At 40.1% G+C, this 18012-nt stretch overlaps 1 protein-coding gene across 9 annotated transcripts in view; it reads left to right on the forward strand.

Moving 5' to 3' along the window:
• Positions 1-18012, forward strand: part of FAT3 (FAT atypical cadherin 3) — a 687971-nt gene that overhangs the window by 124089 nt on the left and 545870 nt on the right. For all 9 annotated transcript variants that reach the window (XM_015435598.4, XM_015435601.4, XM_015435600.4 and 6 more), the window contains exon 2: positions 14125-17433. In XM_015435598.4, coding sequence (XP_015291084.3) covers positions 14142-17433 — 3292 coding nt within the window. In that variant the 5' untranslated portion in view covers positions 14125-14141. The remainder of the gene's footprint in view (positions 1-14124; positions 17434-18012) is intronic.

Below are 18012 nucleotides of genomic sequence, written 5' to 3' on the forward strand. Positions count from 1 at the left end.
TGGAGAGGTGGCCCTGTGTTGACCCGAGAAGATTAATCTTCTGGGGTCTTGATTTTGTTGGCAGAATAAATGCTTCTGTAAAGAGTGAGATACAAGTCAGGTTGGCCAAAAACTGGAGAACATTAGTCCTTGGGAACAAACGGGCATTCTAGCTGTCAAGGTGACTAATGGCCTTGCTACATGAGAATACTTCCTGAAGAAATCTTGGTTCTACCACCAAGAGGTGATGGATCCTTAATTCTCTGTTGTGAGTGGACACCTCAGAACCCAGTCAGGTTTACATTGTAGGGATGGAAGTCATCCCAGCTCCAGTAGAAGGGAACCCAATTTCTAACCTCAGACATGCAGAGCTGACCTTCCCTGGAGCATGATCCCCAGAACCTCTCAACGGCAGCAGAGGAGCTCTATGCAGTGCCTCAGCTATGAAAAAATTCCTCTTGGGAATTGCTTTTTTCTATTAATATATCATTGGCTCTGCCCTTCCCACTATAGTTGAATTAGTTCCGCTAATCTAGGGTTTCTCAACCTCAACAATATTGACATATTAGGCCTGTAAGTTCTGTGTTTCGGGGGCTGTCCTAGGTAGGACATTTAGTAGCATCTCTGGCCTATACCCACTAGATGCCAGCAGCATCCTTCTCATTGTGATAACAAAAATATCTGTAAAGATTGCCAAATGTCCCATGGGGGTCAAAATTGCCCCTTACTCTATGGGAAAACACTGATCTAATCCTATATTTTCTTGGAGTTTCATAACACATTTGTAGTTCATTAAACAACAAATATTTATTGAACACCTACTATGTGTCCAGTAGTATGTATGTTTTGTGTGGGATAACTGATGTCCAAAGAGAAAGTGCCTTTCTTCATTCGGTTTATAGTCAAGTTGGAGTAACAGATATTAGTCAAATAGTCTTATTAAATATATTTAGAATAGTAGTAAGTGTTGCAAATGAAATGTTCTATGTGCTCTGAGGACACATAACAGGGGCCATACGTAATCTTGGAGATCACATAAATCTGCCCTGAAGAATATGGAAGCTGCAGTGACTCTGTGCATGTTTTCATGATGGGAAATCAGGAAAGAGGAAGCCAGTTGAACTTGGAAAACGTGCAAAGCTCCTGAAGTGGGAAGTGTTCTGCTAGGATCAAAAAAAGACCAGTGTCGTTGGAAAGCAGAGTGGTTTGAGATAAGCCAAACAAGAAGCCAGGGGCCAGACGTGGTGGCTCACGCCTGTAATTTGAGCATTTTCAGAGGCCAAGACGGGCGGATCTCAAGGTCAGGAGATTGAGACCATCCTGGCTAACACAGTGAAACCCTGTCTCCACTAAAAATACAAAAAATTAGCCAGGCGCGGTGGCAGGCACCTGTAGTCCCAGCTACTCTGGAGGCTGAGGCAGGAGAATGGTGTGAACCCAGGAGGCGGAGCTTGCAGTGAGCTGAGATCACACCACTGCACTCCTGCCTGGGTGACAGAGTGAGACTCTGTCTCAAAAAAAAAAAAAAGAAAAAGAAGAAGCCAGACTCAAATTTGGCAGAAATGTTTCAGCCTCAGCCTTGCCAGTTTTGGTCTTTACTATTCTGAAAGCATGGGAAAGGCATTGAAATGTTTCTGCAGGGCTAGGATTTGTGCAGGTTTCAGCTATGTGGCTGGTTTGTTGTAGCAGGAATGCTGTGGAGGGGATGAGAGTGGAGATGTCAGACTGGTGAGTGGCTTAAGGCTGTAGGATTGCTGTCATCTTTTGCACAGTCAACCAATGCCTGGCCCCTTAGTTGTTCTCTCATTCACCTCATTGGCTGTGAACTGCAATCTGCTGTGTCTCCATGGCCCTAACTGTATTTGAATTCACTGAGTTATTATGCATTCATTTTCTCTTTGAACCGTCTGCATTGGATTGCTTTCTCACTCTGGCTTTCAGTTTCAAAAATGATACCAGGTTCCCAAAGAGGGGATTGAAGGAGCAGAACAAGCTGATTGCCCTTGGTAACCTCATTTCAAGGATATAACATGGCCTAGGAAGTCACTTCATTGGCCATACGTTACCCACCCCAAGTTCTAATTCTTCTAAAGATCCATGTTAGGAAGACTCTGTGGGTAGTCCCATGGGATGATTGAAGGGGTGACCTTGGTCTCATTAGCATTGAGTACTAATCCAGGCAATGTGGGCTTATATGCACCAGTCAATAATAAATAACTTTAACGGGGACTGTGGGAGAGCTGAAGGAGCCAGATTTGTATTTTGCCTTGTTTGCTAAGATGCAGTTGTCAAAATTTGGGATGTGCAGCAGGATTTGCAGAGATCGGGAAGACTAGTTTTCTCTTAGGATGAGCTCCATCAACTGGCTTTGTCTTGTTCTCTGTGGCAGCACCTCTAGGGGGCAGCATTCTACTCAGGCCAACTCTGACGGGCTGGACGATCTCACACCTGGTCTATTTGTGGCTGCCTTGGGATAGTAACCCTGTCCTGGACCTAGAATGTTAGGCTGAGGTTGCTTATGCTGAAATAACTAGCTGGAGGTTCTTGGACATTTTCTTTAAGGCATGTCTACAAAAATGTCTACAAATGTCCTGTCCCTGTAAGACAATGTTTTCTTTTTTTTTTTTTTTTCTTGAGCCGGAGTCTCGCTTTGTCGCCCAGGCTGGAGTGCAGTGGCCGGATCTCAGCTCACTGCAAGCTCCGCCTCCCGGGTTTACGCCATTCTCCTGCCTCAGCCTCCCGAGTAGCTGGGACTACAGGCGCCCACCACCTCGCCCGGCTAGTTTTTTGTACTTTTAGTAGAGACGGGGTTTCACCATATTAGCCAGGATGGTCTCGATCTCCTGACCTCGTGATCCGCCCGTCTCGGCCTCCCAAAGTGCTGGGATTACAGGCTTGAGCCACCGCGCCCGGCCAAGACAATGTTTTCTTAAGTGAGCGTGTAAGAAGAGGATCCCACTGACTCAGGATTCTGCAGCCTCGGGCTCTTTAGTGGAGATGAAGGGTAGTTGAGAGCTGTCCCTGTTGACCTATTCTTAGGAAGAAGGACTCTTTGGGTAGTCGCATGTGGTGATTGAAGGGGTAACCTTGGTCTCATTAGCACTGAGTACTAATCCAGATAATATGGGCTTATATGCACCAGTCAATAATAAGTAACCTTAATGGGGAATATGGGAGAGCTGAAGGAACAAGATTTGCATTTTGCCTTGTTTGCTAAGACACCGTTGTCAGTGATGGTAATATCAGGAGACAAGACTGACAAGATTTCTGGATTGTCAGCAAACTTCTAGACTGTATTCCTTGACCCACATGCAAGCTCTTTTAAATCCTTGGAATGCTTATTGCTGCCTATTTCCAAATAATCTTCTTTTCCTCCTCCCATGGTATAATTTCTACCTCTCCGCAGTGTGTTCATCCTTCTATTAATAAATGTTAAGCTGTTTGGTTTCTTCTTCTCCTTTTTGAGTTCATTCAGATTGCTGCCTGAAATACTGTTTTAGAGTCTCAGTCATTTTGTGATATATTGTTTCTTTATTTCTTGCACAATTATTTTCTCCCTCCTCCTCTCCTGGTACTCATCTGCTCATATCCCAACCTTCATGAAGCCAGACATAGCTAATATTATCCCGTTTTAGAGAGCTGAGTGTGTATCACTCTTCTCATTCAATTCATTTTAGCAAATTTTCATTGTCTACCTGCCATGGATGAACTCTGTGTTGCTGCCTTACATTCTTGGGGGATGTTTAGCCAAACAGACAAGCACTTACAGAACCACCTGCTTGAGCCTATGTCTGCTTTGTCTAGGGCAAGAACTGTCCCATGTGTAAACATGGTAAGATTTGGAACTGAATTATTTTTCTCTCATAAGTCCTCCACAAAATTCAGGATGTCTTATCATTCATCACATCTTTTTTTGGAGTTTCCATTCTTTGGAAAATGGTCACATGATGCTCCTTCACCTCAATGAGGTATGGCAGCTCTGTGTATGCCCAAGCCTCCGCTCCCCAGCACGCACTAGCTTTCCCCTTGCCCTATGTGTCCATCTCTTTCTCAACAGGAAAGGGGTGCAACAAGGGAAGGTCCTCTATCTTCTGCTTTCCTGTCTTCTGATTTTACTTTGTAGATTCTCTTTTCCTTGAAGGAGACTCACTTTTAAAGGGGAATGGCAATTGGGATGGCTAAAAAGATGTTAACTTTTGGAAATACAGCAGATGGCAGGGACTTGGCAGAGCAGTAAAAATCCATTGTGTCAGACTGTAGCAATCAGAGGCTCTCCAAGCACTTTTTTTTTTTCTGAACTGCATTTTGCCCCCCAACTATTGGAATTAACACTATTTATTTGTTCCATTTGAAATGATTTGGCCCCTTTTCTCTTCCAAGCTATTTTTCCAGAGTAAATGCTATTACTAGGAAAGGTTTTCTTTTCTTTTCTTTCTTTTTTTAAAATCTTAAGCATGGGAGAATACTAATATATTTACCCTTTGGTTTCTGTCAGCGAGGCCTACAAGAGAAAAAATGAAATAATGCATTTTTTCTGGAATATTTTCATCAGACAGCCAGGCATAGGAGCAAATTATATCCTCTCCTTACTTTTTTTTCCTCTTATACCATGATGAATTTCTTTCTCCAGAGAGAGAAGTGATTTTTAAAAGGCTTGAACAACATGCTAATCTTTCCTTCTGATAGCCCCTGGTTGAATTACTCCTGAATTTGAAGCATTTACTGATGAAATGATACTTGACATTGACCAGTGTTATATGGAAATATTTCTAGCACCTGGGGAGAAAATAAAGGAGGGTATTCATAACACTGCCGCTGTGTGGCTGAATCTTCCATTTTTCTCAGAACCAACTTGAATTACTCTTGCTTCACGCTGACTGACTTCTTTCCTAAGAGACCACTCTTAGACAGGAAGATTTGCATCATTGGAAAAAGTTAGAATTTAGAGCATTATTATAATGAAAAAGGTTGGGTTTTGGTAATGGTCTACTTGGCTATTTGGCAGAACCAGCTGAAGGCTTTGGTTTGGGACTTTTTTTTCCCTTGTGGAGAATGACAAAGGTGATATTATATCCCTGTAAATAAAACACTCTTCTTGTTATAAAGCCATACTTAGACTTAAAGCTCAGGGTAAGCAAGCAGAGTTTTCCACAGAGAGGTGAAATATGACCTTGGCTTTTGGTTTTATATCTCAGGATATTTTTGACTTGGCCAACTGCTTTTGGCCATTGACTAAGTAAAACTAGATACGAAAAACTACAAAAATATATGGATGATTATTCAACTTTGAGAAGATTCTTCTCTTCATGTTAGACCTTGTAGCTCACAGAACTGTGCAAATTCTCTATTTGCTTTTTTTCTAATCAGAAAAAAATGTTTAGCACAGCAAATTATGGAGCAGTTGTCTCATTCTTCAGTCGAAATGTGGGGATGTGTTTATATGACAAGTATTGGAACAGTTTCTTCAGGGATAACACTCATCTTAGTTAACATGAGAATTTGTACCCTATGATATGGTGTAGGACGAAGGAGAATAATGAACTAGTCTTTAGAATCTTGTGATTGATTGTACCTCACTACTAAAGCTTTCCAGGCAGCTAGAGCCACAGTGTCTAGCTTAGAGTCAATGTTGCCCCAACTCTATTTCACAGAACACTCTTTCTTTAAGACTTTGCAGTATAGGTGTGGGGTATAGGGAGAAAGAAAGGAATTCATGATCAAATAGATTTTTGAAATTGTACCTATTATGCCCCTTGGGATCCCAATTTACATAGCATAATTGTGCATGTAACAAGTATTTACTGAATTCTGACTATGCACCATGGAACTTTATTTCTAATAGTAAAGTAGACAATAAGTGCTGTAGTCCTCACTTATCTGTGGTTTCACTTCCCAATGTTTCACTTGTCCACTGCCAACCATGGTCCCAATATATCAAATGGAAAATTACAAAAATAAACCATTCATAAGTTTTCAATTTCATGCCATTTTGAGTTACCTGATGAACTCTCACTTCATCCCTCACTGTTCCTCCGACGTCCTACTGGGATGGGAGTACTCCCTTTGTCCAGCGTGTCCATGCTGTGCATGTTTTCCACCCCTTAGTCACTTAGTAGCTGTTTTGTTATCAGATCACCAATCCTGGTATTGCAGTGTTTGTGTTCAAGTCACCCTTACTGTACTTAATAATGGTCCCAAAGGTCAAAAGTAGTGATGCTGGCAATTTCAATATGCTGGAAAGAAACTATATGCTGCTTCCTTTAAGTGAAAAGGTGAAAGTTCCTGACTTCATAAGAAAAGAAAAAAATGCTGAGATTGCTAAGACCTAGAGTAAGAGTGAATCTTCTATCCATGAAGTTGTGAAGAAGGAAACATAAATCTGTGCTAGTTTTGCTGTCACACCTGAAACTGCAAAAGTTACAGCCACAGTGTGTAATAAGTGCTTAGATGAGATGGAAAAGGCATTAAGTATGTGGGTGGAAAACATAAACAGTAACACAAACTGATTGTTGGCAATCGGGTTTGGTTTCAGGCATTCACTGGGTGTCTTGAAATGTACCCGCCTCAAATAAGGCTAGGGGAGGGCACTATATCTACTGTGCTTTCAAATGGAGATTAAAAAGCAGAGTAAATTTTTAGAGGTGACTCAGGATGGGAGATGAGGGAAGTTTATTTTGGAGCGTATTAATGGCTACAGGAAGTTCTACCTTAAGAAACCTCTTTATCTTTGTTCAACTAGTGTTTCCTAAAGAATATTTTAGTTGCCAACCTATATAGAATTAGTGTGTCATGGAACACAGTTTGGGAAATGGTGGGCTAGCTATTTCCACAGGGTCTTTAAGTTTTATGATTATAATTCCTCATTGGACTGATTTTCATTTCATCTTCTCCCTGGAGCCTGCTGTAGAGTTAATGGTGTATGCTGACTAGCCCAGTCTGCCTCACCAAAAATTGATTCAATTTTTACCATTTCAAGGCTGTTTGTTAGATACTATAAGAAGAAATAAGGCCCATAACTTTTCTTCAAGGAGTTTATGGTCTAGTGTATACTTTAAAGATACACATAAGTAACTAATCTGAGGAAGACCGTACTGTCAGAAAGGTAGGTAGAAATAAAATACAGACAATGTTTAGAGCAGTGGTTCTCAAAGTGCGGTCCTCTCAAAGAGAGGACCAGCATCTCTTCAGAACTTGTTAGAATTGTAAATTCTCAGGCCCCACCCCAGATCAACAGAGTCAGAAACTCTGCAGTGGTACCCACAAATGTGAAATTTAACAAGCTTTATGATGGTTCTGATGCTCTCTAGAGTTTAAGAGTCACAGCTTTAGAAGAAGTGATGCTCACATTTGAATGGGAAATCTCCAAAATAGCTTCATAGAATTGGTGGGTGGCATTTTATCTAAACCTTCTGAGTAAAACTTGTAGATGCAGATGGATAGAGACCTGCATTCCTAAAGGAAACAAGAGCTGTCAGAGTCACATTAACAGCGGAGACCTCAGGTCTAGTTTTAGCTGTTTTATAGGCAAGCTCTGTGACCTTGTTCAAATCACATAACCTGTCTCAGTCTGTTTCCTCAATGGCTAAACTAGGGTGTTGGGGTAGAAAAGTTTATGATCCCTTTGGCTATAAAACTCAGTGACTTTATATGGCTTTGGCTCAGTATTTCATTATATAATGTGAATAATGGCATAACCTAAATTATTGTGATTCAAATACTTCGTGTATTATCTTATACATTCTCTAGCTACAATGGTTTGTATTTTAAAAAAAATAACCTGCATCAAAGCCTTTTTCTTCTTTTCAGGCAGCCATTAGCACCAACCAGAGAGTAAAACTTTATTCCCAAGTATGTCATACGAGCAGTCTATAACTGATTTCAGGAGCAAGGACCCAGAACATAAAGTGGTGCCATGAGAATGGTAATTTGAGTGGTATCAGAATAGGCTGCTCTAGAAGATAGGCCTAAGCAGTATCTGGCTGTTCTGGGACTCATCATTGCAAGGAGAAATCTTGCTTGAACTCCCCAGGAATTAAATGCTAGGTCTAAGGAGTAGCTCCCTAATGCAGCTGTAGTTTTCAGAGTTTGAAAGTGCATACACAGGGATTGAAATCGATTACAGAGCTTTGGCAATAGCTTTTGGCCGTGTCGCCATGCACAAGACCGCTCTGTGGCATTGACTCTGACCCCTGGCACAGTTTGTGATCTGTGAAAGGGTAGCTTTCGTATTAGGGGTGGTCCCTCTCTGGACCCTTTATCCTTACCTCAGTTTTACTTGTTTTTTGTTTTGTGTTCCTGCTTCTGAAAACCTTAATAATTATGTCAATTAATATTCATGGAATATTTACTATGTGCCAGACACTATGTTAAGCCTTTTACCTGACAGTGGGAACTCTTATAATCCCCATTTTAAAGCTAAAGAAACTGAGATTTAATGAAGCTTTTGATATTAAACCTAACGTCATCCAGCCACTAGATGGCAAATCCTGGATTCAACTCAGGTTTGTCTGACCTTTGAGGCTAACATAGCTTTTAGTAAAGAAAGGACATTCTTTCCTTTACCTTTGATGTGTGTTGTTTTTTTTCTACTGGAAAATAAAACGTAGAGTAGGTTGTAAATTTTACTCCCTGTCTTAATTCCCAGATTTTGTCTTCTCTAAAATCTGCCTTAACTAATGATAATAGCTAACAATTATATACTATGTGCCATGAACTGTTTTAAATATTTTTCCATTTATTAACTCAAATCCTATTTGGTAGGCATTATTGTTCTTATTTTATAGAAGAATCAACTGAGGTGCGAAGAGGTTCAATAGCTTGCCTGGGGTCATAGTAAATGACATAGATGGGATTTGAATGCAGGCAGTCAAGTGCCAAAGTGCATGTTCTGTAACCGTTGCATGCTCTGCCTTTGTGTTGGCATTGGCTCTGGCACTGCATACACCGAAGCAGAGACTGATCTTCTATTTGTAGTTTGAACACGGGTCACCTTCTTCAAGGACTCCTGTCAAGGGGACTCTATATTGACTTTGTTCTTTGCTTTACAGCCTAACATAGCAAATTTCTTGAGTATCCTCCCAATTTGGCTAACAGAATCCCCTCACAATAGAAAAGATAGGAAGAGAGGGAATGAAAATGAAATATATTTTTAAAATACATTTTGTAGTGTTCAGAAGTCTCACCAATTTAAGCAGACCAGATTAATGTTGGCAGAAAACAGCTTTATCAGGTTACCAAAGCAAGCATAGGTACCCTGCAGAGCCACGGCTGTCCCAGAGAGGTAGTCTCTGTGATTGTTGTTCCCTGCCCCCAAGGTCTCTGGTATTTATTCATCCATAGGAAGAAAAATCTGCATGCCCTTCCGAGTCCCACAGTAAGATCCATCCTAACAGAACAGAAGGGCAGGATGGGGAGTCACACCAGGAATGCCTCTGAAAAATAAATGTCTCGAAGATTGATGGCTTGATGATCTCTTTGGAGATTATATAAAAAATTATTGATTATGTTAGTAAGTTGTAGAAAATAGGCTCTGAGGTTGGGAACTAAGTGCTTTCTTTAAAATAATCTAGAAGCAGTAGAATAAATCAATGTGTGGAGCATCTAAAACACTGTAACTATCATATTGGCTTCACAAATAGCTTGGCTTCAATGTGGAAAAGGCAATATTATTTTTTAAAAACCTGAACAGTTGTCTCGACATACTAAAAAGAAAAGAAGACAAAATTTGATTCTAGAATTTGCTTTGCAAAATTTTACAACATTCCTAGCTTCTAGCACTCATTTATTTCCTAATCAGTGGGAAAACTACAAGGCTTTTAAAAATAATTTGTGTCAGATAGAGCTTTTTTTTTTTCCTGTGCCACAATAAAGATACAAAAGCCTTAAAAGATATTTTGTTTTCAACAGCTGAATTGACAAACTTAGTCCTGCTCAATTTTTTGGTGTTAGGTCTACATTTCAGTACATGATAATACCACTCCATTTATGCTTGTTTTGAAGTATTTTCTATTTGCATTTAAGACCACTGATTCTGGTTTATAAGAAAATAATTCCAGCAGTGTATCTTGCTGAGAGAAAAACTCACTATGCAAAAGCACTAATTTTTGAATAGTTAAATTGAATGATATGTTTTCATATTATGACAGCATTCTTTGCCTTGAAAGATTCACAGAAAGATTTGTAAAAGTAACTATCCCCTTAGGGCACTTAAGTGTTTATTTATAAACAGCTAACTACTTAGAGGAGGAAATAACACCAGGGAGAGAAATATGGTGTCAGAAAAGGAAGATGACTCCAACATAATGATAAACCACAGTTCTAAAATTGTAATGGAACTCAATGAAAACTAATTCAATTGAAGTGTGTTTCAGTTTGACATTAGCTCTGAACCTGGGAGACTTGAGACCTGGTATTAGGGGAATCTCTTCATTTTATGGACCCTAGTTTCTTCATCTGTAAACTCAGGAGATTGGAACAGATGATCTTTAAGGCTCCTTTGAACCTGTATAATTTCTTGATTTGGTTTCCTGAAGTAAGATGTGCTTTTTGTTGGGGAATAGGAAACGGAGCATATTAAAAGCATCTGGGCCTCTGGTTACATTAGTACTTAGTGTTCTGTTCAACAAACCAGCGTTGTTTGCTTCCTGTGTCGGGGGTGCTGTACTGGGTGCTGGGAATAGAGTGACGTACTTCCCATCAGTTTTCGTTAAGTAGAAGTCCAGAGTGCGAATGAGGGGGCAGACTCAGAAAAGTTCAGTTGAACTGAATTTTTCATGGGGGAAGTTTTCCTCTCTGATGACCATGGAGTCCAGACTCCTTGGGCAAAGGATTAGCAAAATTACTGTTACAGGAAGTCTTCTCAGCACAGAATAGTGAGTGAGAAATGAGGCAGAAACTTTAGGTGTATTTTTCTGGAGCATTCTGGGAATGATCCCAGTGTTTCACCTTGAGAGAGTGTAACCTAACCTTTGCATTCCCTTACAAGAGACTTGCTTACTTGACCATGTACACATGTCCACAGTGAGCCTAAACATTTCTCCACTGCTTTGGAACCTTTTGAGATGATGAAATAGAAGAGACTCCTGAGGCATACAAAATACTATTAAAGCTTCTGCTAGTGTACTTCTGTGATCACTAAAGAGAGGTTCTGTTGCTCCCATATTTCAGCTGACTGTGCTCCACAAAGTAGACACCCAAGCACACTGGGATTCGCCACTCTGCTAGGTAGGACATTTGAAGCTACTGCATCCAGAAAACCCCAAATGTATCATTTTCTTAATAAAGTTTCCTTTGAAATGACCAGCAGCCCAATGGTGTCTTTCTAGGAACTTACTGAGCAGGGTCACCAGCGGCCATCTGACTTGGTCCCTGACCTAGTTACCAGAGCTGCTGTCCACAGGCTGCCTGTTCTACTTACTTAGCACATGCGATGCCTCTAAAGAACTGCATGTGAAATTAACTTCCTTTATAGAAGCTTACTCCCTTTTTCGGCTTTTCGTTTTTGCTGTCTGTAAATGCCTGTAAAGTCCGTAAATTAAACTTGACTTTTTCTATTTGTAACTCCATGTTTTCTACTGGATACTTAAGCAGATGATAGCAGCAAGATATCTTACATTCTCAGGCAGAAGCAGCATTTGCATGCTCAAGGTTTCACTTCAGGAGAGTTTCTCGTAAGGTGGAGCTAAAAAAAAAAAAAAAAAAAATAGGAAAGCCTTGTGGGGTATGGAGAGAGCCTGAGCTCTAATCTAGGGTCTGCCAGACTCTATCAATGACTATTAAATTTAGACAGTTTCCACAGTTTTATAACTATGTGGGTTAAAAGATAAAGACTTTTTCCTATTTTAGCCAGTAAAATTAATCAAGGAGAGGGGAGAAAGGAGGTATTCAACAAGAAAAAGTTAAGTCTATTTAGACTTAACTAATAAAGTCTAGATAGGAAAATGAGGTTTTATATTCTCATTAACAAAAAGGTTATAATAATATGTGCCTTGCTAATCTTGGATATGAAAGGGTTTTATAACTCATAAATATAATTTGTAATATTTTAATATGTTAAACTCCTATAGGGTTTTTTTTTTTTTTTTTTTTTTTTTTTTCAGTTTGCAGCCAATAATTAGAACTACATTAAAACCAGAGAGGAGATAACCAAAAAGATATGCTGGGGGCAGGGATGGGTTGTGCTTTTTAAAATCAATGATACATGTTGACTATTTCATTAGAATTAAATTATGTCATATGTGCTTCTAGGATCCTTAATTATTTCATTCTTGCTTGCAGGTGATTTTGAGAGAGTGATTGTGTGATGGGAAAAGCATGGATTTTAGGGAAAGATTAAGGTCTGAGATCCTGCTTTGCTACTTGCTGGCTGGGGAACATTGCTTGGGCAAATGTCTCAACTAAATAAGATTAACTTCTCTGGCCCTCAGTTTTCTAATATGTCATTGGGTAAAATGGTACCTATTACTTAGGATTGTTGTGAAGATTAAATATAACAAAATGGGAAAATGACTGACACAGTGCCTACATCATTGCATGCCTGCAAGAAATTCATTTCCCATCTCCTCTCATCTTCACATTCCCTGTAGAGGAAGAAAAGGAGAATATCAAGGGCTTGCAGAGTGTAAGACTGAACAGAAGAATTCGTACTCGGGGGTTCTAAAAATCTGATCCTTTGGGTATGAATAGACTTAATTTTTTCTTATTGAATACCTCCTTTCTCCGCTCTCCTTGATTGATTTTACTGGCTAAAATAGGAAAAAGTTTGCATCTTTTAACCCACATAGTCATGAAACTGTAGAAACTGTCCAAATTTAATAGTCATTGATGAAAGTAATTGGAACTATCTCTTGTAATTTCGTAAGTTTTTCTTGCAAGTAATCACTCTTACCTCCCTTGTTCTGAATAGTTTGGATATCACTCCAGTCATATAACTCCTTAGGGATTATTGTCTCTGCTTTGTAACTTCACACTTTGTTCATTCTCATGGCATTGCATTATGTATATGCCTTGACCAGTTTAAAAGTAAGCACAATGAAAGATGGTAATACCTTGAAGCATTTTTAAAAGATTATAATTATAAAATTAGTTATATAACTACTGATGAACAATGTTCATTAAAGAAAAATTAGAAAATGCAGATATGCCACCAAATCCCACAACACAGTTAATCCTTTTTAAATATAAAGATTCAGTTGCACATATAGATGTTTATATAATAATAGAACTCATGCTATATATGCTGTTGATGACCTCTTTTTCCTTAGCATTATATCTTACTGCATCTGAAAATGCACATCTTTTATATCTCTATTTTTAATGACTCCATATTATTTTATTTTATGAATACATCATGAGTTATTCAGTCCTCTATTGATAGGCATTTAGCATCTCTTCAATTTTTTTTGTTACTTTATTTATTTTTTATTATTTTTTTTTTTTTGAGACGGAGTCTTGCTCTGTAGCCCGGGCTGGAGTGCAGTGGCCGGATCTCAGCTCACTGCAAGCTCCGCCTCCCGGATTTACGCCATTCTCCTGCCTCAGCCTCCGGAGTAGCTGGGACTACAGGCGCCCGCCACCTCGCCCGGCTAGTTTTTTGTATTTTTAGTAGAGACGGGGTTTCACGGTGTTAGCCAGGATGGTCTCGATCTCCTGACCTCGTGATCCGCCCGTCTCGGCCTCCCAAAGTGCTGGGATTACAGGCTTGAGCCACCGCGCCCGGCCTTGTTACTTTAAAATGTGCTGTAACAGATACGTGTTTAAATGTTTCTATAGGATAATTACTACAAAGGCAGTTCTAAGTCAAAGGTAAATACACTTAAGACCTCCAATATATACCTCTAACTTGACCTTCAGAATGTAAGAAATCTTGTACCAATGAACAACCCTGTCAGCAGTATAAAAGTGTTATTTAAAACAAAGTGTCACTTGAAAAAAATTCTTACAAGATTCGGCTAAATTCTAGTAATCTTGGGTTCCTCATTTCCTAGTAGTGGCGAGGTTTCTAATTTTTTCTTATATTGCTGTTTTAGTCAAAAGATTTTATGATAAAGTTTTGAGAAGCATGGTTTCCTAATAGTTATTTCCCACTCTCCCACTTCTTCTAGGATGGTTAATTTATCTTTTCTCTCTCTCTTTCTTCCCCTCCAGGATGGAAGTATGATGTGATGGATATAATTATGGGACACTGTGTGGGCGCACGGCCTCCTCCTTGTTGCCTCATCCTCCTGCTTTTCAAGCTTTTGGCCACCGTCTCCCAGGGGCTGCCGGGGACTGGGCCCCTGGGCTTCCACTTCACACATTCCATTTATAATGCTACTGTGTATGAGAACTCAGCAGCAAGGACCTACGTCAACAGCCAGAGTAGAATGGGCATCACCTTAATAGATCTGTCCTGGGATATCAAATACAGAATAGTGTCCGGAGATGAGGAAGGCTTTTTCAAAGCAGAGGAAGTCATCATTGCAGATTTCTGTTTTCTCAGAATAAGAACTAAAGGTGGCAATTCTGCCATATTAAATAGGGAAATCCAGGATAATTATTTATTGATAGTAAAAGGTTCTGTCAGAGGAGAGGATTTGGAAGCATGGACCAAAGTGAATATACAGGTTTTAGATATGAATGATCTGAGACCTCTGTTTTCACCCACAACATACTCTGTTACCATAGCAGAAAGCACACCTCTAAGGACTAGTGTCGCCCAGGTGACTGCAACAGACGCAGATATTGGTTCCAATGGAGAATTCTACTACTACTTTAAAAATAAAGTTGATCTCTTTTCAGTTCACCCCACGAGTGGTGTCATCTCCTTAAGTGGCCGATTAAATTATGATGAAAAGAATAGGTATGATCTGGAAATTTTGGCTGTGGACCGGGGAATGAAACTGTATGGAAACAATGGAGTGAGCAGTACTGCAAAGCTTTATGTTCACATTGAGCGCATAAATGAACATGCCCCAACAATCCAGGTAGTCACTCATGTTCCTTTCTCATTGGAAAAAGAGCCGACATATGCAGTGGTGACAGTTGATGACTTAGATGATGGAGCCAATGGAGAGATCGAATCTGTTTCCATCGTGGCTGGGGATCCTTTAGATCAGTTCTTCCTGGCTAAGGAAGGAAAGTGGTTGAATGAGTACAAGATTAAGGAGAGGAAGCAGATTGACTGGGAGAGCTTTCCCTATGGCTACAATCTCACTCTTCAAGCAAAAGACAAGGGATCTCCTCAAAAATTTTCAGCATTAAAGGCAGTCCACATTGGCAACCCCACAAGAGACACTGTCCCCGTTAGATTTGAAAAAGAAGTGTACGATGTGAGCGTAAGTGAATTTTCCCCTCCTGGTGTCGTGGTTGCTATAGTAAAACTAAGTCCTGAACCGATAGATGTGGAATACAAATTATCTCCTGGTGAGGATGCAGTGTACTTCAAAATTAATCCTCGGTCAGGTCTGATTGTTACAGCACAGCCACTGAATACTGTTAAGAAGGAGGTTTATAAACTGGAGGTGACAAACAAGGAAGGAGATTTAAAAACACAAGTCACCATCAGCATAGAAGATGCGAACGACCACACCCCAGAATTTCAGCAACCACTCTACGATGCTAATGTGAATGAAAGTGTTCCAGTGGGAACCAGTGTTCTAACAGTTTCAGCTTCTGATAAGGATAAAGGGGAAAATGGGTACATCACCTATAGTATCGCTAGCCTGAATCTGTTACCATTTGCCATTAACCAGTTTACAGGTGTTATTAGCACAACTGAAGAATTGGATTTTGAATCCTCCCCAGAAATTTACAGATTCATTGTTAGAGCCTCTGACTGGGGTTCGCCGTACCGCCATGAAAGTGAGGTCAATGTGACTATTCGAATAGGAAATGTCAACGACAACAGCCCTCTCTTTGAAAAAGTGGCTTGCCAGGGAGTTATTTCATATGACTTTCCAGTCGGTGGACACATCACAGCAGTCTCAGCAATCGATATTGATGAACTTGAACTTGTAAAGTACAAAATAATTTCTGGAAATGAACTTGGCTTCTTTTATTTAAACCCAGACTCTGGTGTTTTACAGCTTAAAAAATCACTGACAAATTCTGGCATTAAAAATGGCAATTTTGCCCTCAGAATTACAGCAACTGATGGAGAGAATCTTGCAGACCCCATGTCTATTAACATTTCCGTCCTACATGGGAAGGTGTCTTCAAAGAGCTTCAGCTGCAGAGAAACTCGTGTGGCTCAAAAGCTGGCAGAGAAGCTACTCATTAAGGCAAAAGCAAATGGGAAACTGAATCTGGAAGATGGATTTCTTGACTTTTATTCAATTAATAGGCAGGGACCATATTTTGACAAGTCTTTTCCTTCTGATGTGGCTGTAAAGGAGGATCTGCCAGTTGGTGCTAACATTCTGAAGATTAAAGCCTATGATGCCGACTCTGGCTTCAATGGAAAAGTGCTATTTACAATATCAGATGGAAATACGGATAGTTGCTTTAATATTGATATGGAAACTGGGCAGCTGAAAGTCCTTATGCCCATGGATCGAGAACACACAGACCTCTATCTCCTTAATATCACCATCTATGACTTAGGTAATCCACAGAAATCATCATGGAGACTGCTGACCATCAATGTGGAGGATGCTAATGACAATAGCCCAGTTTTTATTCAAGACAGTTACTCAGTTAACATTCTTGAAAGTTCAGGCATTGGTACTGAAATCATTCAAGTGGAAGCCAGAGACAAAGACTTAGGTTCTAATGGTGAAGTGACTTACTCAGTCTTGACAGATACACAGCAGTTTGCCATCAATAGCTCAACTGGAATCGTTTATGTAGCCGACCAGTTGGACCGGGAATCCAAAGCCAATTATTCTTTGAAAATAGAAGCGAGGGACAAGGCAGAAAGTGGTCAGCAACTGTTTTCAGTTGTCACTCTTAAAGTTTTTTTAGATGATGTCAATGACTGCTCCCCGGCTTTCATTCCCAGTAGCTATAGTGTGAAGGTTCTTGAAGATCTCCCTGTTGGCACTGTCATTGCTTGGCTTGAGACCCATGATCCAGATCTTGGATTGGGGGGTCAAGTACGCTATTCCTTGGTCAATGACTATAATGGGAGATTTGAAATAGATAAAGCAAGTGGGGCCATCCGCTTGAGCAAAGAGCTTGATTATGAGAAACAGCAATTCTATAACCTTACTGTGCGGGCCAAAGACAAAGGGCGGCCTGTCTCTCTGTCATCTGTTTCCTTTGTTGAGGTGGAAGTGGTGGATGTCAATGAAAACCTCCACACTCCCTATTTCCCAGACTTTGCTGTTGTTGGATCTGTAAAAGAAAACTCACGCATTGGAACAAGCGTGCTGCAGGTGACTGCTCGAGATGAAGACTCCGGAAGGGATGGAGAGATCCAGTACTCCATCAGGGATGGCAGTGGTCTTGGAAGGTTCAGTATAGATGACGAGAGTGGTAAGTGTAATATTTTGTGCCAAGAGTGTTGTTTCAACTCTTTTAAATGGTCAACATTGGAAAAGTAAAGGAATGTTAGGCCACTAAAATAGAATGACAAATGAGGTTGCATTTGGTGCAGAGACGACGCACGTAGATGCTTTTTCTTAGAATGTTCTGGTTTGTTAGAAGATCTGTTTAGACACTAACAGCCGTGGTTTCCAGTGGGAGTCCTGGTTTGTTCTGTTTTGTTTTTTCTTGCTCAGCACTACTGCTACCAGGTCATCTTTTGATAAGGCTAAGTAATTGTCACTTCTGTTGATTGTACTCCTGACCCTCTCTAAATGAAGGAATCTGATAAAGTAAATTACATTTGAATTGGCTTTAAGTTAGAAGTGTGAAATGGATTTTCAAATGGATCTTATATAAGAATCTTTCCCTTTACAGTAAGGCTTTGCAGAAGTGATATTGCATTAGTTGCTTGGTCTTTTATCTTTCATGGGTTCGTCTGGTCCTTGAATGATGGACATTTGCACTCTGTAGCTCCATTAATATAAGGAGGTGTGCTTCTACAAATGCTTTCTTAATGGAATAAATGAC

The sequence above is a fragment of the Macaca fascicularis genome, chromosome 14 (genome assembly GCF_037993035.2).
Source record: "Macaca fascicularis isolate 582-1 chromosome 14, T2T-MFA8v1.1".
In the NCBI taxonomy this organism is placed as follows: domain Eukaryota; kingdom Metazoa; phylum Chordata; class Mammalia; order Primates; family Cercopithecidae; genus Macaca; species Macaca fascicularis.